The 22,386-nt window shown below is 34.7% G+C and overlaps 2 protein-coding genes across 4 annotated transcripts; one reads left to right on the forward strand and one right to left on the reverse strand.

Moving 5' to 3' along the window:
* Positions 1 to 3,617: 3,617 nt before the first annotated feature.
* LOC148612332 (uncharacterized) lies at positions 3,618 to 22,370 on the reverse strand. Of its 3 annotated transcripts, none has more exons than XM_088593664.1 (8): positions 22,307 to 22,370; positions 15,595 to 15,774; positions 10,290 to 10,411; positions 8,779 to 8,914; positions 6,954 to 7,064; positions 6,081 to 6,275; positions 5,437 to 5,554; positions 3,618 to 4,406 (listed from the first exon to the last, which is right to left on the reverse strand). In XM_088593664.1, exons 2-8 carry the CDS (start codon positions 15,671 to 15,673, stop codon positions 4,142 to 4,144), a joined length of 1,026 nt encoding a protein of 341 aa, XP_088449790.1. In that variant the 5' UTR covers positions 15,674 to 15,774; positions 22,307 to 22,370; the 3' UTR covers positions 3,618 to 4,141. The 3 variants fall into 3 exon arrangements, with proteins under 3 accessions (XP_088449790.1, XP_088449789.1, XP_088449788.1); XM_088593663.1 differs by lacking the exon at positions 22,307 to 22,370 and adding an exon at positions 16,802 to 17,030; XM_088593662.1 differs by lacking the exon at positions 22,307 to 22,370 and adding an exon at positions 16,693 to 17,030.
* On the forward strand, positions 11,571 to 13,701 carry LOC148612333 (uncharacterized). Its single transcript, XM_088593665.1, has 2 exons — positions 11,571 to 12,152; positions 12,504 to 13,701. Exons 1-2 carry the CDS (start codon positions 11,807 to 11,809, stop codon positions 13,049 to 13,051), a joined length of 894 nt encoding a protein of 297 aa, XP_088449791.1. The 5' UTR covers positions 11,571 to 11,806; the 3' UTR covers positions 13,052 to 13,701.
* Positions 22,371 to 22,386: the final 16 nt, after the last annotated feature.

Consider the following 22,386-nt stretch of genomic DNA (forward strand, 5'->3'; position numbering starts at 1 on the left):
ACTTTCCATAGGCTTCTATGCTAATTTCACAATATTCAATGGCTTCTATGGACTTTACCTTAACTTTAACCTGCAGAGGACTATATATCAGCATGATTCTACATATGTCAGCTCACAATCCTCAGAATGGCATGTGGGGTTAGCAGACTTGCAGTGCAGTACTGGTCACCGGAAGTGAAGGGTCTATAAATAGCATGGGAAATCCCAGTGTTTTCACAAGACAGGGGTATATTTAAAAATCATTATGGAGATTAGGCTTCACATCACAAGAAGCAAAATGCACCTATAAAATGTACAGAAATGTTTTTCCTTTCAGAAACTGTTTAAATTTTTTAAATAAGATGAGAACTTTTTTCACAGCACTATGAGGAACAGGGGTAATTTCTGCGTAGGACTATTTTTGCGTACGTTCCAAATGCTCATTGGTTGAATTGGTGGTCTGTAACCTAAAGAGTCACTTTTTGTCTTAGAAAAAATAAATAACTATACAGGTATCTTCCTACACACATACTGAATGCATTTGCAAAGTTTCAGTGAAATGTGACAAGCACTTTTTTAAATATTTGATTTTTAAATATAGGGTAACCAAGTTGTACGAGCAAAAAAGTGGCAATATTCTACCATACTTAAATGCATTAAATATTTGCAAAGAACTTTTTCTGACTTTTCAAATAAAAAATATCGATCACAACTTGTTTTTTAACAATATTAATGAAGAAATAGTTTTAAAAGTAATCATTTTCTGAGAAATTGGTCTATTTTTAAAAATTTAATTCTGACATGCCTCCCCCTTTTTCTTGATCACATGTCAAAAATCCTAAATCTTTAAATTTTCACAAAAGGTGATATATTTGGCTTTAAATTTGTAAATACAGTGTTTTCACATTAAAACATGACCAGTAAAGGGCACCTAAAGCAAAAAAAGTACTCAATAATGGATTTTCCATGTTGCCATAGGGGAATGCTGATATGGCCTTAACCGCAGTAATGAAAGTGAGTTTTTCCTCATTTCTAACCTAATTTTTGCTCAAATCTACACAAAACTTGATTTCAAGTGCTTATTACCACCATATTTAGGTAAATATAGCCCTCAAAGTTTAATATTTGATATTTTTACTAAATTTTCTACACTTTTTACAAGATAGGACATAAAAATCAGCCAAAAAGACCAATTTTCCATAATTTGGACCTATAACTTAAAAAAATGCATATTTTGAAGGATTTTTGTAGTGTATTCCTCTCATGGCAAAGTTAACAAGATCTTCAAGTAGTTTAAAGCTATTTCAAGAAACTTTTCATTTTGCCATGGCTTCAACTTAAGGCTAAAAACCACTAATTCCACTTTCCATAGGCTTCTATGCTAATTTCACAATATTCAATGGCTTCTATGGACTTTACCTTAACTTTAACCTGCAGAGGACTATATATCAGCATGATTCTACATATGTCAGCTCACAATCCTCAGAATGGCATGTGGGGTTAGCAGACTTGCAGTGCAGTACTGGTCACCGGAAGTGAAGGGTCTATAAATAGCATGGGAAATCCCAGTGTTTTCACAAGACAGGGGTATATTTAAAAATCATTATGGAGATTAGGCTTCACATCACAAGAAGCAAAATGCACCTATAAAATGTACAGAAATGTTTTTCCTTTCAGAAACTGTTTAAATTTTTTAAATAAGATGAGAACTTTTTTCACAGCACTATGAGGAACAGGGGTAATTTCTGCGTAGGACTATTTTTGCGTACGTTCCAAATGCTCATTGGTTGAATTGGTGGTCTGTAACCTGTTATGTGGAAGTAATTTGTATTTTGAAGTTATAATTAATAGAAGATATGTCTTATACTTAAATAAGATATGCTCAAATAAACATCTGTTAAACACATGCCTATTATTTGTGTCTAATTTTGCATAGAACAAGTAGCAATCAATTTGAATTAAATCTTCCGTTTCCAAGTTCTTTATGCAACACACTAATGTCTATTGCATGTACATGCATGTAAACCGGAAGTCCATTTTGAAGCGAGTTTCACAATTACACAAATAATTACCTCACTCAAACCTCTGAGGAGTAAACAAACTTTTCGTTACGATGTATCCATATGTGCCATGAAAACCGATTCGTTCATTGTGTCATAGTTTTCTTTTCCTCTTTCGTCTACCCCGGACTTAACTTTTTTATGAGGAACTCGACGGGTGTTTATAGAAAAACAGAGGACGCTTACTCTACCGGTGCACCTGGTCCATGCTCCCAGTTTTTAGTGGAGTCCGAGTTGCTCATTTGCTTTTGTTACTGTGTATGTATGATTTTAGTTATTTTATGTTCTTTGTTGTGTATGTCTGTTTTCCATCTCTGGACTTTGTCCCGGGATTGCATTCTTTTGATTACCGCCATTAACTTGGTTCCCTTGATTACTCTTTTAAGATTGAAACATACAACAGCAACAACACAAAAAAAAACAAGATGCATTTTGGATTAAGATGATTATTTTCTTTTCCGATTTAGGTAGTAGACCTGGGGTAAGGGAAACAACTCTTAAAAATCATTGGAACGTTTGTATTCATCGTTTTATAACCATCTCATGTAAACATGAAGTAACTTGGTCTGATTTCATTATGTTTTAAAGGGAAGCTTGAAAGGCTTTCGTGAAATTGTATACGATACAAACACATCACTGATTTGAAGAGTTATACCCCTTACCCCATGTCTACTCCTTAAAAGATATCAGACATCCTAGTTTTCTTGGTGCTTAGAAAACACTACTCTGGTACGATTTACAACAAGCGCCATTATGTAAGTGTTGAAAAAGACTACTTTCTACCCTCTTTCGTCTAAGCCGGGCGTGACATTTTACGAGCAGCTTTGCGAATGTTTCTAGAAAAGCTTACCACACCGGTGCACCCTGTCCATGCTTCCAGTTTTTGTGGCGTCTGAGTTGCTCATCTACTTTTGCTTCTTTGTTGAAAAATAATTTCAAGTTCGGTATTTTTTTTTCCGACACAGTCGGTAGTTTTGCTTTTTACCCTTTGACCTTAAGGACGCTCTTCCATGGAAACGCAAGTCACCTGATCGCAATTCTGTTTTCCAATTGGCAAAATACTGCAAAATAAGATTTCATTCGATCGCTGTAGCAGATCATATAACTTGACCTTAATAGACCCTTTTGTGCTAACGTTGGGGTAGTCGATGAGCAAGTGTAGAGCATGCTCAATATACACTTCCGCGAGGAAAATTCTTTTGTTCTACCCAAGCTCTACCTCGCGGAAGTGTATATTGAGCATGCTCACCAACTTACCACAAAAGGGTCTATTCAGGAAATAATGTTTTGTTATGTCATATTGACGTGAAAGTCACCTGGACCGAGAGGGTTGTTACAGTAAATCCTGTAACACCCTCCCCGGAAAATAGTTCTATGTTTGCGTTTTCTTTATATTCGCCCGCCTCTTTGTCAGAGATATGTCCCAAATCTAAGTAAAAGGGCAACAAATCAAATCAAGTGCAAGTATTTTGATAGTATCTTAATACTGGAGAATAATACCTTTGTTTAAAAAAAATTAACACCCCCTCAAAAACAAAACAAAACAAAACAAAACAAAAACAAAACAAAACAAAGCAAAATCGTACAATTATTTTAATACTACAGAAATGTCACGTTTTAAATGGCACTGGGTACTGGCCTCTAGAACTGTTAATGACACCTTATAAATGACAACATATTTAATATCGTTTAACGAATGCACTGGTATTTAAGTACCAATGTAGACATTGCCAATGGTAGAGATGATTGATTGTGCAGACAATGTTTCTTCGGTGTATGCTGTATTTTACGTAACGATAGTCATTTCTGTATTCAAATCCGCATTTGTGACAAACCCATTGATACATAAAATGCATTTCCTACATATTTCATTCAAGTCCAGAACGATAACTCTTGCAAACTGCCAATTTAATACAGTCTATATAAGTGCAACAACTAAGATTATGTAGTCTGTAGCGGTTTCTAAATGAGAAATAAAAGTGAATTTGGTGTTTTTTTTATAAGCACGAATGACATCTAGTCTGACTGTAAAGGCGGCTTCTTTTAAAATTAGCCTCCTTCTAGAGGGTGCAACTATACAGAGGATATATCGAGAATGAAATCTAATTCTCAGAAAACACAGCTGGGTCATAGAACAGAAATTCCTGGTCACACATTTGATTCCATGGCTTGAACTTCTTGACCGCCATGTTTTCTCTATCATCGCGTTCTGGCTCAGTATCCTTAGCCGTTTCCCTAACAGTGGCATTAAACTGCACTGAATTATAGCTAACGTCAGTATCACTAACATCGGGAATAACATCATTTGTAAAATAAATTACAGGTGGTATTTGTTTGTCTTCTTTGTCTTTGAACGCCTTCTTCTTTCTATAAGTAAAACATCAGGTCATGTTACAAAAACAGGTTTAATTAATGAACAAAGTCATGTAAAAATAACCTTTATTAGTTACTACATACCTGCTGTTGACAAATGATTGTCTATCAAAACAAGCGTCAGGTTTCAATGTTTGGGAAGATTTTTTCCTTCTATTTACTTACTACATTCACTTCCGGTATCATATATAATACATTAAACATGAAAACAAGATGTTTACATTGTGTTAGAATTGTAAAATCATATGCGCCATACTACAAAATGTACCTTGCATACATTGAAAGTGGTATATTAAAATATATATCAAAATATAAATTTATTTTCCTTCCTAAAATTAAGCAGTATTTCATATCATGTTAACACGATTTTTCTACACATCATGTTTTTCACCAAACTGACTAAATTCGAATACGTTTAAGGTGTAGATGAGTTCACCTATTTTAAAAAGTGGGAGGTGCTCACAAGTTGTGGTGCAAAAGAATGTTGGAAAGAATATATAAGAAAAATAGTTTAAATTCTTTGTTCATAATATTCGTTTTTATCATTTTGTTTTTGTTAGTCCCAGTCAATAGATCTCTTTCATGTTGACTGCGTGGTAATCCATGACCATGCTTAATGTTCACTTCCGTGAAAACTCCAAGCCCTATATACCGCACGGAATACATTTAGATCTCACGAATGCCCATCAAATATTTCGCAGCGTCTATAAAAATCAGCAATTCAAATCCAATATATATCCGTCCGTTCGAGACCCGAGAGGGTAGCCAAGGACGTTAAAAACCTCCTCACTCACTCCAAAATGTGTTAAAGAGAATACGGGGAAGGCTTACAAGTATCATATAAGAAATAAAGTTACGCAATAACAAAATTCATAATTATGGTGTATTCGGTAGAACGATCATTTCGATGTATTTGAGAGAAAAAAAAATAGACAGTAAGTACTGGTTTAAACCGACGATTAGCAATAATAATTCCATGATTCAACATTTGACCTAGCTTGCCACGTCTAAAAAAAAGATTCACCTGCATTTGAATAGAACAACCAGCACGGCTATAATGATTACCAACAATACACCGGAAATTACTATTCCGGTGATCATTCCATTATTATTTCCGGAGTCTGATATTCCTAGTACCGTTCCTGAAATGAAAAGGTGTCAATTTGATGACAAAACAACAGTATAGGAGGATAGATAATTAACTACCTGTTAAACGTGACTTTTTTGTTTGTTTCCTTCTACTTAGCACATATCGTCGATGAAAGTCACGTAGTCCATTTTAGATTTTTTTTTTGTTTAAAGCATAAACTATAATATTTTCATAGTTCGAATAAACACAGCGAAGGAAATTGATTCAACATACTAGACTAGGATTTAACCTAAAAAGTTAATTTTAACATATTAAAAAAAAACATCCGTTTTCCCATGTGCGATAACTATGAATACGAAAATAACCATTTAAATTCCGTATTTAAAAAAACGTATTTCCCATGAATTTGGAGAATAGAATTATTTCCTGTTCTGTATAATTAAATGCTCATTTGAAATGCATAATATTTTTTCACCCTCGATATCATTTTTTCTTGTTGATTGTTTTTTTTCCCTAAATGGAAGTGATAAAAAAAAAACAATTTTAATGACGGGTATACATGTAATAACTTTTTTAACCTGCATTGTTACTTTGTTCTGATTTGCCATCTGTTATTTCTGATGTGAATGTGCCCCGCTCGGTAGTTTCTCCCATGGTCTGTGTCACCGTGGTTTCGAGGTTCGTATAATCTGTTGTAATAGCCTCTGTATGCTGATATTCGCTTTTTGTTGTCGATTGAGGCAGGGAACAAGAAACCTCGTTAGAATCCCCAACTGAAAATCATGTTACAAGTATGGTAATGTTGGCATGTAGATGGGACGATATAACATTTTTTTCATTTTTTTAGGAAAATCATTTTGCGAATTCAATAAAAGAACAAAATTTAAATGAATATAAATTGTGTCAGATGGAACGGAGGGGAATGAGATATCCTATTAAACATTGAATCGTTAATATACAATGTCATGTGAAGTTAAAAAACGAAAGGTACTGATAGCCAAGAAAGCTATATACATTACGAATATATCAACCTTCTCTTCTAAAAATTTGTGACCAGACTTAAGCTCAGTTTTTTGTAACATATACATAACATAAACGACAAGAACCAATCAAAATGTCCTGTACTTAAAACGAAGAGAGGAAAATATTTACAGCAAAGTGAGACAATTGATATAAATGAAAACAAACTCCGTTAAAAACCATCATCTTACAAAAATGTGGCTTTCAAAAAGGCACATTAATGATACAAAAATGGGTTCTGTAACCCATATGGAGCGAAAGCAAACTAACAAGCACTTTAAAACTTTCATGTTTATTGATAGATAGCAACAATAAAATACTCGCATTAAGCAGTAACTATTTAACATAAAACAATGTATTTATATATTTGTAAATATCTAGGTCTTTAAAGGCCAATAAAAAAAGAAAAAAATCATACAATTTATAGATACCTTTGCACAAGAACGGGGCATGATCAAAACAATACCCAGTGTACCTGTGGCTTTTCCCGTCAGCATAAACACTCCTCGCGTGACAGGAACCAAAACCTTCTACTTCTGGTACTGTAAAATAACATTACATTCTTAAATATTCATGAATTGTTTAAATATGTGTTGTCTTCTTGTGGCGGATCCAAGAGATAGCAAAAAATAATACTTAAGCAATATTGGAAAAATAAATATCGTGTATAATAACTTTGTTAATGATGTAATATGCTCGAAAAGGCATCATTTGACTGGGAAAAAAACAGATGTCTCTCTGCATGTCCCATTGAGTGTACAGTACATATCAATATACCTGATGTGTCTGATGTTTTATCAGAATATACGTAAACTATAGGATCTTTCATGTGCGTACACATTGCATTTTATGCACGCGGATCCTCATTTTATCATGAGACACCCTTTTAAGGGGGTGTTCTTCCCCATAGTCGGAGGTGCCGAGTCTTATTTTGTTTTAATATTTCAATATCATAAGATGGGTAGAACCTCCACCCCTTTTGTATGCTTCCTTGACTTCCATGTTTGTTGATAGTTAGTGGTCCTCCAAAATGTATGCAACTAGAAAACTGTCAATAGAAATGCCTTATGTTTATATGAGAATATTGGCGGATTCAGGGGCTTACGGGGTCGGACCCCTCTTTGTTGGAAAATTTTGTTAACTTCGTGCAAATTTGGACAAAAATGAACAAATGAGTCTTGACCCCCTCTATTTTCTGCACCCCCTTTCAAAATTTCTGGATATACCCCTGTATGGCAATAATGTAATTTTCGTGGTTAAAAACACAAGAGAGGCAAAATACGATTTATTTCCGGCAACTTGTGGTGTCCTAATTTTCAGGATCATGCAAACTCATTAGTGCATCGGACAAAATTGAAATATGATAAAATCCTGCTTCTTAGGACGTATGTTTATGTTGTTCTCTGGGGCGGATCCAGGATTTAAGTTAAGTGGGGGGCGTTAATTGAATCAAATGCCGTGCAAGGCAAGGCAAAAAATATTATGGGTTGAAATTTGTGGTGAAAATTTTTTTCTTACAAATCTAGAGGGGGCGTACGCCCGACACGCCAGTCCTTGGATCCGCGCGTGGTTCTAACACTGCATGTAGGTTACACACCACCAACTCAAGCAACATTCATATGCAAAAATTACCTCCTGTTCCTCATAGCGCTGTGAAAAAAGTTCGCATTTTATTTCAAAAATTGAAACTGTTTCTGAGAAGAAAATCATTTCTGCACTTTTATAATTGCGTTTTTCTTCTACTGTTGTAAAGCCTTATCCCCATGATGATTTTTATATAAACCTATCTCGTGAAAAACACTGGGATTTCCCATAGTATTTATGGACCATTCACATCCGGTGACCAGTGCAACATTGCAAGTCTTTAAACCTCCATATGCAATTCTGAGGATCGCGAGCTGACACATGTAGAATCATGCTGATATATAGTCCCTGTAAGTTAAAGTATAGCCCAAAGAAGCCATTGCATATTGTGAAATTAGCATTGGAGCTTGTGAGAAGTGAAATTAGTGGTTTCTAGCCTCGTATGTACATACTCAAGGACAATCCTTGGTGTCTGACTTATGTTTATTCAGGGGCGGATCCAGACAGTTTGAAAAGGAGGGGTGTCAGTCGGGGTTCCTCAGAAAAAGGGGGTGCTTGGCCATTCTTTGGCATTTTTTTGTCAAATTTACACATGGAAATGACAAATTTGTTAATAAAAAGGAGGGGTGCCAACCTTGCACCCTTCCCCCTTGATCCGCCACTGTTACTTACCTTTTCTGAAAACGATTGCCTGTGGGAACATTCCACAGATATCAAATATATTGCCTGGGCATAATGGTATTTGACACGAATCTGAGAACTCTAATTTGCCGAAGTCTTCTTGTGCGTAGCAGTGACATTCTGTTGTCTGAAATAGACACGGAAGCTGCATTTTGACAAGAAATTGATTTTCATTTATATCAGTGGACAAAAATAACGCATTAAATTAATTAGCAGGCACGCTTTCATAGTGGTGGACCCTGCGTACGCCCTACCCTTAAAATTTGGATTTTTTGGAGGTATGAATCTTGATTTTTCACAAATTCTACCCCAAATTATCCCATGCCTCGCTTCGTTAGTCTTTTACTTCCTCTTACATACCATAACCAAAAGTTCTGAAATAACTCTTGATAAACAAAAACTCAATGGTATAATTATACAAGTATAAATATAATAAGGGGTTTCTAAGAACAACAATTGGGATCCGAGTTTTTGATCACAAATATGACCTAAAAATCAACCCCTACCACCCCCACAAACAACAAAAACAAACCGTGATGTGATGTCAAAATTGACAAACAGTTAAGTGTAAGTTTTCGTAAGAATCAGGCAAAATAGGAAAAATAAGAAAAATGCATGTCAAAAACTCCATCGATCTGACAATGTAATTTATCACAATGATGTTCTCTTTGTTTAAGTGATCTCTGCCTCACTGAATTTGCTCAGAAATTTTTAAATAGAATATTAGAAAAATGAGGTTTTATACAGATTTATCTGCCCTTGAAATTTTCAAATTCAGTACGTATACATTTCAATGAAATTATAACTCAATTAACCAAAGTGATATAGAAAATCTTGTTTTTTTCCCTTGATTCTGATTTAATTTGCAAATAGTCAAATTAAACTTTCAAAATTGTTGGTTTTATCATACCATGTTTAACTAACTGCCATATTCTTACAGAGACTGACACTTAGGGTCGTAAAATATATTTCTACTTACTCCTCTGCTGTATGATTCTACAGTTTGGAAGGGTTTTCGATTTTAAATATGTCGTAAACAAGTTTTCAAAAATAACCTAGCAAATAGTACCAGAAATGATATTGACAATGAGTTTGTAAATAGACGAACATAATGAGAGGCAAATAAACCAAGACAAAAAACGTGCATGTACATGTATATAAAAGAAAGGTTTTGCATGCCAATATTTTTTTTTAGTTATTTAACACAATAACACGTACATATAACACGTCCAAAAATCGACCTTATTGGTATTTAGTACAAACCAATACACAGAATATGTATTGTTAATGATCTAATTCTGTTCAAATTTCCTGTTTGAAATTATAGAATTATATTTTCAAGGCCAGTGAACCATCCGTTCAAGTGTTGAAAATTTATGACGAATGATGTCATATGTGCACTTGTAGCATTCAGGCTGAAATGAGGATTTTAGCAGATCTAAAACTTCTGGAAGACTTGTTTCATTAAGTTTTCTCATATCTTTGCCACAACGTTTATTTACCATAACCCCGAAATGAGTAAAATTTGCATCGGAACAAAAATCGGCACAAATTGCTACTCTTTTGTTCTCCTGTCTCTGGTCCGGAGAAGTTGTCATGGTAGCGCTTCCTCTGTAACAACCAGCTGAAATTAACAAAAAGAAAGAATTTAAAATGTTATGCTTAACCAGTATTATCATGGTATTTATATTGAAGTTTTTTCTTTAGCCCCTGAAATTAGAATTTTATTTTTCATAAAATGCATGTCTTAAAGGTAGTGGGTTGTAGAACACGACCTTCATTAGGTTCTGCAAAAATATGCCAGATTAATGGCATTCGCGGAAAGGAATTCGGTGTCATTAGAACTAGGATCCTTGAATCCAAAGTAACTAACAGTGGATATCATTTTGAGTTTAGACTAGCCTAATAAATGTCGCTTTAAATTCGGTAATCATGTAGCGCGTGAAACCTGACTTAAAAGAGCCTCTTTTAGAGTGAACTTTCGTTTGGTTAAGGCAGATGTTTGGATTGTACAGGTTCTAATTGAACAAGCATTGACATCAAGGAGCTGCGCTGCTAATGTTTTGATTTGACAGGCTTATGATTTATTCAGCCAGAGGAATCGGTTTAGGCAGGTTTCACTGAATTTATAACGAGAATAGGTATGGTGTATATGTCTAAAAGACAACAACCCCACCGAAATGAAAATGTCAGCCAAAGGCCAATTAGTCTATAGTGCATATACTTGTAATAATGTAATATGCCTCAAATTCGCATGTTTCCAAATTCTTTCTGACGTGTACAAGTGTACAATATTCGAAATAAGATTCGGTATGAGGTGCTCCCTTTCCTTCATGATCACCTAAACTCTATTAAGAATTAAAGGACTTAAATCATCGAAAGAATATTAACTTTGACTGAAGTACGAACTCTAAAGGTTCAAGATACATTTGTACCTCTCGTGTTCTGTAGAAGAATATAAAGCATAAATGTAGGCCCACGTAACAAATTATTAAAGTATTTTATATATTAAGTACAAAGATTATCGATTTTAACCACTTATTATTTAAAGGGATTGGAGCACTTACAGATGCATTTGTTTTTATCAAGTATTTAAATGTATTATATCCGGAGTTATTTGAAACCAAATTGTTTAAACTTTTAAAAATTATTTAGAAATACGAAGCAGAAGAAAAGATAAAACGATCAACGTTCCATATCAAAATTTACTTTGAGGCACTGGCAAAAATAGAGACTTACACCACAAAACGTGACACATGCTCCTTTCTTTTAAACGTGAACACATAGCTAATCATGCATTTTGATAAGAATCAGATGAGACTCATTAATTAACATTTTAACATTTTCTGTATTTTTTTGTAAAAAAATATATCGGTCAGTTATGCAGTCTTTTAACATAGTCTTGATTCTTTCTTTGAGCTATTTTGACTGCCCTTCAGTGTGCCTCGAGCCTTTCCGCCACACAAGTAGCATACGATTCCATAGCGATCACTTCCATTATTAGTTAAAGAAAACAACCATGGCAGGAATTTTACCGCTCACAAGTGACTCTCGAGAATCCAGTCGAACCAGATCTACTACATCATCACATCCGAGTGAAACAAAAGAACCACAAACTTTCCCTTTTCTGAAAGAGGACGTATTTACGGATACTATTTTAGTAATAGAGGGTCGAAAAATTTACACGCACAGATCCCTGCTAGGATATGCGTCTCCTTATTTTACAAAGTTATTAAACCAGGCTCATAGTGCAGCGTTAGCAGAGAAGAAAAGTAAAGCTGAGCTTAAAATCTCCGATAAGAATTATGCTGACTTTGTTGATATGTTTGCCTTTTTCCATCCCGGAGTATGTCGCGAATTAAACGGTAAGTTCAAAATTTTGACACCTATGCAATATTTAGTATTAATGAAGGATTTCGTGCAAATCAGATCGGTATAATCGAAAAAAAAAATCAACGACTCAATATTTATGAAGCGGTTATACATGTAATAACAAAAAAAACAAGGTTAGACACAACAGGGAAATAAAAGACTATAATTGTGAAGTTATAGAACTTATGAATACATGTACATTAGACAAATAAAGGTTGAAGAACATTAATTTAAGCACACACATGTAAAACAACTATGATACATATTTATATATATACAGGTAAAAATGCTTAGAAGTCGAGTTCTTTTATATACATGTAGTACAACTGCAATTAATTCTTCAGAAAAAATGGCTTTGAGACTGCTCCCCTTAGCCGACGAGTACCAAATGGCTGCACTCAAAGAACGGTGTGAGAGGCTTTTAGTAAACATGCTCAAGAAAACACCACTGTCTAAACTACCAAAGGGACCACCTACCATGAAAAACAGGAGGGACAACACTCCAGAAATTCTGTTGAAATGTACCAAAGCTGCAGACCAAGGCAACTCAAAACCTCTTAGTGAACAGTGCATTAAGATGTTTTCAAGCCCCGAGATTCCACTTCGGGACTTAAAAATGAGTACCGAGATTTCAGACTCAATAAAATCGAAGATATACGCGATAAGGATGGACACTGCGTCCACAAAGCTCTCTAAAATGGCTAACGAACTTGACAAGGAAAAACACGAGAAAGAGATGTTAAAGAAACAACTTTCAGACAGGTTTACGCAGAAACGTGGAATGGCTATGTCAAACTATGGACCAGACCCCAATATTGATGACGGACCCACAATAACAGGGGGTAAACCACCGAGCAAACTTCAGCATAGTTACCTTAGTCACCAACGGTAGGACCCATGTGTCACGAACGTTATTTAAAGTGCGCTATAACTGGTAAAACATTTGATCAATAACAATTTATGTACCATTCCGTGTAAGGATCAGGCAATTGGTGGCACATCATTTCTCTCAATTTAAACTTGTTTGCCTCAAATGTCACTACGTCTAGAAAACAACCAAAAGGCAATTTACATCTATGACAAAGACATGTTTTTACTGCAGTATGGAAGGAAAAAGTGTGGGAATATTATCCCGCCGTTTCTCCATAATGCATTTCAACAAAACTTTACCTAACAATATATTATAAGGGCGAACTTTACAGACACTTTGATGGTTGTGTGGTATGAATGCCTAGATAATGCAATAAAATCTCAGTTTGCGTTTTTTTCTTCATGCGCCACACACTATACACTGACAGTTGCCTAATACTTACACAGACAGGTACCCAATAAAAGAATTATTTTGATAATACATTTTGTAATAGTTAAAACAGCTAGATAAAATATGTAATGCCGTGCTTAAAATATTTTTTTTTTGTCAGTAAGGCTTTCATTTAATGGTCAATACGAGATTCTTCTATGAAGATGAGGTTATGACATTATAATTTTTGGCACATTTGTGCATCAAAATGAATGAATAATAAAAATATATTTATAGACTCAGTTCTGACTCCTTGTCACAAGAAGTTATACCGTATTTCATTTCTTCTGTGGATAGTTGTGCATTTTGTTTTTGCATTTCGCTGACGATGCGTCTTGAAAAAAACTTGTTTTGAACAAAATAAAACTCCGATTATTTCTATACCGTTCTCTGGAAGCTATACAAAATGACACATTCTAATTCTACATGAAAGTTGCGAATAAATCTGTGTTTCTTAAATCGTTCATAAACATAAAAAAAGTAAAAGAGGTCCTATTATAGATCCTTGTGGTATGTTAACATCTACATCATATCTAACAATTTTTTTTGTGATTTGACATTTGAAAAAAATGCACTTCTGGAGTTCTGTTGCTGACATGTAAATATGAGTTTATACAGTTTGTAACATTACTCTCAATACAATAGCATTTCAGCTAAGCTAAAAGTAAACATTGATTTATGAGATCAAAAACCTCTCTGAAATTAAAGAATACAGATTCTTCAAGAATTAGCTTTGTTGGTGTAGTTAGACACTTGTGGTACTGTGTTAAGCCAGATTGTTTTTTTTTTATGACCGTTTAATTTTTAGATGTAAAGTTTTGCAACAAATTGAATTTTGGATTGCCTTCCTGGTATGCAACATATAACAATAACATGTATAGTGTAGCAGTATCTTCAATTCCGAACAGATAAGTAAAAAAAATTATGAAAGCAAGTATTACTTAGAAGAAAGAGCATAACCTTTAAAATGAAATTCCAATTTAACCGATAAACAATACCACTTCATCCAAAAAAGTCTAATTCTTTTGACGATTATTACTAAATTATGCGTTTTTATTTAATATCAGGTTAGGTGCACTGGCCTCGTGAAAGACTATAAGAAAAAGCAAATATTTAATCTAAAATAAGCAAATTTACTTGCAATGTCCTAACAGTTTATTCAATAGGCGTCTTAAAAACTTACAGCATACTATTGGGAAGAGAACATTTTGCATTTCAAATGACAGATGATGCAGTCTAATACTTTATTTTGTAATAATTTAGCCGAATATGACCATATTGTTTACAGGTCTTAGTTTTATTTTTAAGCCATTAATATTGTTAACGACTTCTTGTACTCGTAGTTTCGGTACCGTACATTCGTATATTAGTATGATTTGCATAATTATATATTACTACACCACCTTATGTTGTAGACCGGTGCCGTAGAACTGCCAATTCTAACTTCATACGAGATTAAAATGTACCTCTTAAATACCATACGTATATTTATGTACATGTGTTCTACGTGTGCCTTTTACTTGTATGAGAGCGGGAAGTTTACATTTAATTAAACGATAAAATGATCGTTAGCATTGAACTTTCTGTTATACGTATATAGATGAGAAACGCTTTGTCTCCGAGTTGTTTTGTTTGCGAAACATTCGGGTCACGACGGTTACGAAGTCACCCGATTTTAAATAGAGCTTACCGCTGCCGATTAGCCGATTGACGAATTGTTGCATTCGAAGTTCAAAAGTAAAGTCGATAGTCTAAGATATAAAACATTACGACACAAGCTCTAACGAGCTTTTAAAACCGACATAAGCTTTTAAAACATTCTTCAAGTTACAGCTCACTAAAATTTGTGATTTTTTAAATATTGAACGAAGTCCATACATATATTTACGCCAGGGTCTATGGTGAAGAAAATCACTGACTGATTGGGAGTTCTGTTTAATAGAGCATTAAATTCGCTGGATGTTGAAAGCAAACCAAAATCAGTGGCATAGAATATTTGACGATTAATGACTTCAGTCATAGATTTTACTTATTTTCCAAGCGAAGGGTTCACCCGGTTGATAATAATTAGGTACATGGTCTAATTAGCCAAGATAAACTTCGGTGATCCAGATAAAGGGAGACGTCAAACTTACGCAATTGTTCATAAAACGGCAACCCAGTCCAAGCGTATATATACTGATGACATTTGACTAACGCATCTATAAACACCATTCCATAACGTAAAACTTGCCCACCAAGGTCATGACAAGTGGCATTAGCATCGTAGAAGGTAGAACGTTGGGTGCCAGCATAGTATATTTCTCCAATGGTTGCTGAAAAAGGAAATTTGGGAGATAAAAGCGAGGGAGGATACATTGATTACACATACAATGTAGTATCCATAACCTGGGTACGAAGACTAGATCAAGAAAACAGACAAAGCACTAATTAACTAAATGCGGTACGTGGAAATAATAAAAATCAATGCACCCCGGATTTCACTTAAAACTAAAGGTATGCTACGGAAGGGAAAGAGTCTTCACCAATACTTTCAGTTGTTCATATGATGGTGAAATCGGGGTAGAATGAAAGTACAGAACTATGACAATGTAAATGAATCTATTCTCGAGGTGGGGACCGTAAAACATTTAAGTCGTTTCTTATGTTAACTTAGTTCCAATATTTTAAGAAGCCTTAGTAATGAATCAATGTCGTCACTTGGTCTGGAATAACCGTACGGGCTGTGATATACATGTAAACAAATTGAATTTTGAGGGTGTGGGGAGGGGATAATTATCATCATAAAGAATAAATAATAAAAGATATATAATGTAATAAACATACAGATGTTTTAAATAAAGCTAGTAAGTTGAAGTTTCGGTAATTTAAAAAGTGTAATGTTGGCAAATAAAAAATGTAAGTCGGGACCGAAACTGCAACGAAGTGTTTCTAGCCCTCTCCACAATAAAAGCCACATGTTTGATCTTTTAACAAATTAATAGAAGGAAACAAAAACACAATTTCCAATTCCATTCGAGAAAATACTTGTCAATTGTCTGTTTATTAGTACCTGTATCTTTGAACCTTCGGAAATGTCTGCAAATTAATTACAGTTTGAATTTACAAAGTACATGCTTTGGAATAAAAAAAAATAAATAAATTTGAAACATTTCTAATAAAAGAGTGCTACAATTTCCTTTCATACCGAACTTAAACAAAGTCGTTCAGCAGACAGTCATACAGAAACTTACCATTGAACATTAAAACACAGACGAATAAAGAAACATATCTAACTTTTGAATTTACCTCCATCCGAAAAAAATAATATACCTATTTCATAAGAAAAAAATAAATACACACATTGGTTTCTGTAACAAATTTGTCCAAGAAAACAGTAAGAAAATCGTTCTGTAAAAAAAAACACCAGAAAGATTAATACAGTAAAACCCGTGTCAGCGATACAAAGTTTGTATTTTCGGAATAATGTCACTGTGACAGCGGACACTCTTAAAGAAAAACTCCGAGAAACTCGACTAACGGCTCATCAGATAGATTGTATAAAAGAAAGGTTGACTAGTTGTCTGAACAGAGTTCCATTTATGTATATAGGTTTTAATATACTCATTTCATCATTTAGTAATAATTATTTATTATTATTATTTTTACAATGTCACCCGATCGTACGTGATAAAACGACACAGTTATAATGTATAAACAACTCGAGTCTTCCATTTGTGAAATTAAATTTATGGTTTAAAATGTATCAACCAGTGTATGATACAAAAATTTAAAATTTCAATTTGAAATACGTTTGCGTGAAAACTACTCTTGTCTAATTTGTTCAGTATATTATATGTTTTTCTTCGAAGATTTGTTCTTGATAGTACCTAAAGCGGCCTAAAAGTAAGAGGCAATCACATCTAATGATGTTTATTTATTCTATTAAAATTTTCTCTTACATATTAATGGAGTTCTCCTCCAGTTATTTAATCATGTTTTACTGAATTAGTAAACACGTGTAGAATAGTGAGTAGCTTTTAAAACGATGATATTGTGTTTATTGAGGTGCTGTTAAAGTGCACAGCTGTGCATGTTTAAACTATGAATATAGTTATCAATAAAAGCCCGCATCAAATTGTTACTTAGTTTGGTCGACGCCTTTGGTTTAAAAAGGGATGCAAAACATGCAATTTCACGTTTTCTCAAAGTAACTGTTTAACTGTACTGTGTTTGAAGACCGTTTTATTAGCCAGGGGTGAGGGGGTGGGAGGCAGGGATCTTTTTGAAAAAAAAAATAATGTACCGAATTTTGGAGAAAATACATTTTTTCCTCATCCATTGAACATACCAAAAAAATGAAAATACAATTGTAATGATTCTATTATTATATTGCTTCCATTACTTAACAAGGTAGATTTTCAAACAATATTATTTATTTGGGTTGTTGCTGGAATAAACATGGTTGATGCCTAAATTACAACCATGTACATTGTTACAGTACATGTATATCAATCTTCTCCACTCACCCATAACCTCCAGTTCCCGACTAACGACGTACATTTTTTGTGTCAATCCGCTAGCTTACAGGAATGTGAAAATTTTCACAAGGCAAGAACACTATGTTTTCATTTAGGTGGGCGGGGGACGAATGACATGTAGTAAGTCGTAGTCATGAATTAATAACTAGTACTTAAATCGTGACTCGTGACCACTAATTAGTGAATGTTGGTCACAAATAATTATATGACCACGTTCTCAATTTCAATACTAATTTGTGACGCGACTTACTAATTGGTGGTCACGAATTATAACGAGAATGCATATGGTAAATATGTCAAAAAGACAACAACCCCACCGGAATGTGAAAATGTCAGCTCAATGCCACATATGGGTTTTCAGTGAACGACAAGGAAACACTCACACCGTGACAACGAAAAAGTTGCCCCTATATAAATCCCCCGCCACACTTGGCCACCATCGCACAAGGCATTGGGTTCTATAATTAATATCGATCGTGGTGATATCGTGGTTTGAGCGGCTAGAAAATGTAGATTTTCTGACAGTGTGTTTTCACGATGGTACCATGTCCTTGCTACGTTTCTGGTAGTACGGTCTCGCTACGATCACGTTTACACCACAATCATAATACGTTCATCGCGTTCTTAATGCGTAATTATCACGATTGAACCTATTGTCACACCGATCTTTCTACGCTTCCACCACGACCATACCACGCTCTTACTATGCTCACTGCGATTCTTCGAAAACCTGTACCGTATAAATACCGTTGTACATATATTCCTTTCTTCTACCATTTGATGCATCGATTTCCTTGCAAAAAAACAGACATGCCCCCAAATCTCCCAGAGGTGTTGGACGTGGTGACAGATATACAGGTCGAGACAGAGGGGCACCATTTGATACATCTCCAGACATAGTAGAGGCTTCGGACCTACCCCAGCCGGGGACGATCGCTGTTACATTTGTACGTCAAAATCTAATGCAATAGTAGTCGTATGGGTCAGTGACAGTAGAGAATACACAGATGTCTCCAGTGAGCTCGAGCCCATAGACAAGAAGGACAAAAAGTATAAATTTGTTAAAGATATGACACCATATAGAGGAGGAGCAAAGTAAGGTATCATAACAGCCGATTTAAATCAGATTGGTTGATAACCAAAAGCCGAACCCAACAGGACCTAGATCGTCTTAAATGTCTCCCTTTTCTTCTTCTTCTCCGGTTTCATAGAAAAATCAGCAGCCTGCTCGTTTAGATTTTGTAATTGTATTAAATAATTCAGAAGGACAACTAAATGGTCTTGTGTGTTCAAGGTTCAAAGGGAATGGGTGTATCTGAACAAACTGTAGAATTTTTATACTAGTATTTCAAGTGACAATGACATGTACATGTCATTGAAAAGAGGTCGAAATGGTCGTAGTATAATCGTAATCGGGTCGTAATAAGTACGTGGCAAGGATTGCACGAGCGTGATGAAATCGTGATTTTGTCCTGTACAGCGTCGTATAAACTTGTCATGATCGTAGTAGAAGCGTGGATAGGTCACAGTAGGAATAGGATGGTCGTGGTGTTAATGTACTGACATCGCAGTATGATCGTAGTGCAATCATTCCGGCCAACATCGTGTCGATCTTATCCTGAATTTACTACGCTCTTGCTTTGCTCTTACTACTACCAGATTTTGACACGACCGCATTATGCTTGTTTTGAACATGTTCAAAGTTTGTCCCAAGCTCCTCATAATGACCGTAATGACCGTACTTCGGTTATAGCGTCGTAAAAATTTGTCAATTTGTCGGAGAGCAGAATGTGATCGTGGCCTAGTGTGACGGAATATGTAGTAGCTTTCATAGTGTTGGATATAGGTATTTAAGTGTAATATTTGCCGTTATAACACATATTTTATTTCTTTATAACAAAAAAAACAACAACAACAAAACAAAACAAACAAACGAACAAACAAACAAACAAACAAACAAACAAACAAAAACAAAAACAAAAACAAAAACAAAAACAAAAACAAAAACAAAAACAAAAACAAAAGCAAAAGTAAAACCCAAAAAAATCACGACCCCCAAGTACATGCCTTGTGAATTTTTTGAACATTCTGTATAGCCAAGTCTACTTGATAATCCATTGATATAGAAATCAAATAGATTTGTTTGTCGGAAATATTAATGACGTAAGTCGCGGGGCTGTTGTATTAAGTGTCAAAAAGAAGATTTGCATATAATCAGTAAGCTTCAGCCACTGAAAGATAACTCACAGCTTGGCTTCTTTGTCATGTTCTAGACATTATATTAAATTAATTTATACATATCAGTTTCAATTATGGAATGACTGACGGAAGTCTCCGGGGTCTCACTGATTTCTACATAAAGGTATTATGTGGCTTCTAATTATTTTATACAAGAAACTACACCTTGGAGCTTTCGTTTCATATGTTATACTTGTCAGTAAACATAAGAAGTTATATACTTAATTTATTTTACCGATAGGCTTACACGTGATCTAAGGAGAACAAATTCAGGAAACATTTTGCAAAACCATGAAATTTATCTTATCGTTTATTTTTCTGGTGTTTGTTGGGTCCTTTCAAAGAACCATCGCAGAACCTGGAAGTCAAGCCATGAAGCGATCTTGGGGCCAGCCACCTGAGATGCATTGTTTTTATAAAGGGAATGTATACAGATCAACACCGACTCTCCTTGCATTCTGCAAAAGAACAAACCGATGCAGCTGCAAGTATGTAGTGGCTAAGTGGTAACCTTCGACCATTTCGCAAGAACATCAATCGAACACCCGTGTACAACGTATAATATTTGAATAGTGACTTTTCTGGAATATTACTGGACTATTTTTTAATTATGGATTCTCTGCAGCTTACAAAAATACGAATAAAATAACTTTAAATGAGAAATCAATCTCGTGAATTCACTGCCACGAATTTTGATTTTGAAGATAGCTATTGTTGGATGAGACTTTTATTCACCTGAGGTTCATCGTCTTAAAGAGTGACAGTAACTTCTTGTTTTGGTTGTGTTCTAGGAATTTTTATATGGAAAAAGATATTTTTTTGTGAGTCTGATATCAATCTAATCTTGAAAAAAATCGTATTTCTTGCATTATTGGTTGTTTTTCACTTTTTAGTTACTCCTCCACATAACCATAGGCAGTAAACTAATCACGTAATTCTCGCAAAGCCATGTTTCTTTTTTTATCTTGATTTATTCACACACAAATGCATTTGTCGATCACCAAACATAATATTTCTGAAAGACTTGTCCATTTGTAAAATCTCTACGAGTCCCCAACAAGTTTCTCAAACATTGATATCTGCTTTGCACTACTTTTAGAATAAGCACATTTTAAAGTGAAACATCGTGGAGGGCAGTGAAATACTTGTACATGCAATATCTAATAATCGAAACTCATATGCATCATGCAAGTATAGGTCAAATAAAATATCAAACTTATACAAAACTTTCCTCGAGAAGTAAAAAGACTCACTGATTTTTTTAATAACAATAATGGGTGAATTCTTAAGATAAAGATACGTTTATCCCCCTTTATTTATATATTAACACAATTTTCAACGTGTAAATGATTATTTTCACGGGTATACAATTTGTTTACTGTCATGCAGAATATGATAATATGATACCATGTAAACAACTTATTATTTTTTTTTAGGGGGGGAGTGGGGTGGGGTGGGGTGGGTGGTTAGAACATGACTTCCCTTCTGCGACTTAAGTTGCATTTCTGCCAAATCAGAAACAATTCAGATTTACATAAAAGCCACAACACTAATAGTGATATTAAAAGCACGTAGAACTATGGTAGAGGGAACACGAGAGATACAGTAAAATAACAAATGGTTCCCGATACATGTACATGATTTATCGCTATTTTGTTTGAATTTTACTATATAACAGGGGTCGCGCTGGGCTTCGCCAATATCGCAATTTGCGATTTTTTATTTTATCTGGCGACAAAAATAGCCAGTTGGCGATTTTCTTGGCGCCTAGGTTTTGTATATTAAAACTGACAGGAAGTTTATCAGCAACGGATATTCTCTCTAAATTTGTGTTGACACCTGGTCAGAGTTAATTGACTATGACCAATTTACGACAAAAGGCAATTAAAGGTAATTACTAATTAGACCAGGCGACCGTGACTGGCAATATCCTTATAGGAGGTGTCAATCAAATGTAAATATATTATTGAGCCAATCAAAACTCTCATCATCTGGTCAAAGGTAAACACAATTAAGGCCATGTGCACGTGGCCACACACAAGTTTCACAGCCCTGTTTAACCATGTAATACATTCAGAAACAGATTTACCTAATAGCAGAATAAATTAAATCCAATTTACAATGATTATCCCACCAGGAAGTGTCTAAATACTTCAAAATGAAAGAATT

The sequence above is a fragment of the Perna viridis genome, chromosome 7 (assembly GCF_037379345.1).
Source record: "Perna viridis isolate PV_CMFRI_1.1 ecotype Kerala chromosome 7, ASM3737934v1, whole genome shotgun sequence".
Lineage (NCBI taxonomy): Eukaryota > Metazoa > Mollusca > Bivalvia > Mytilida > Mytilidae > Perna > Perna viridis.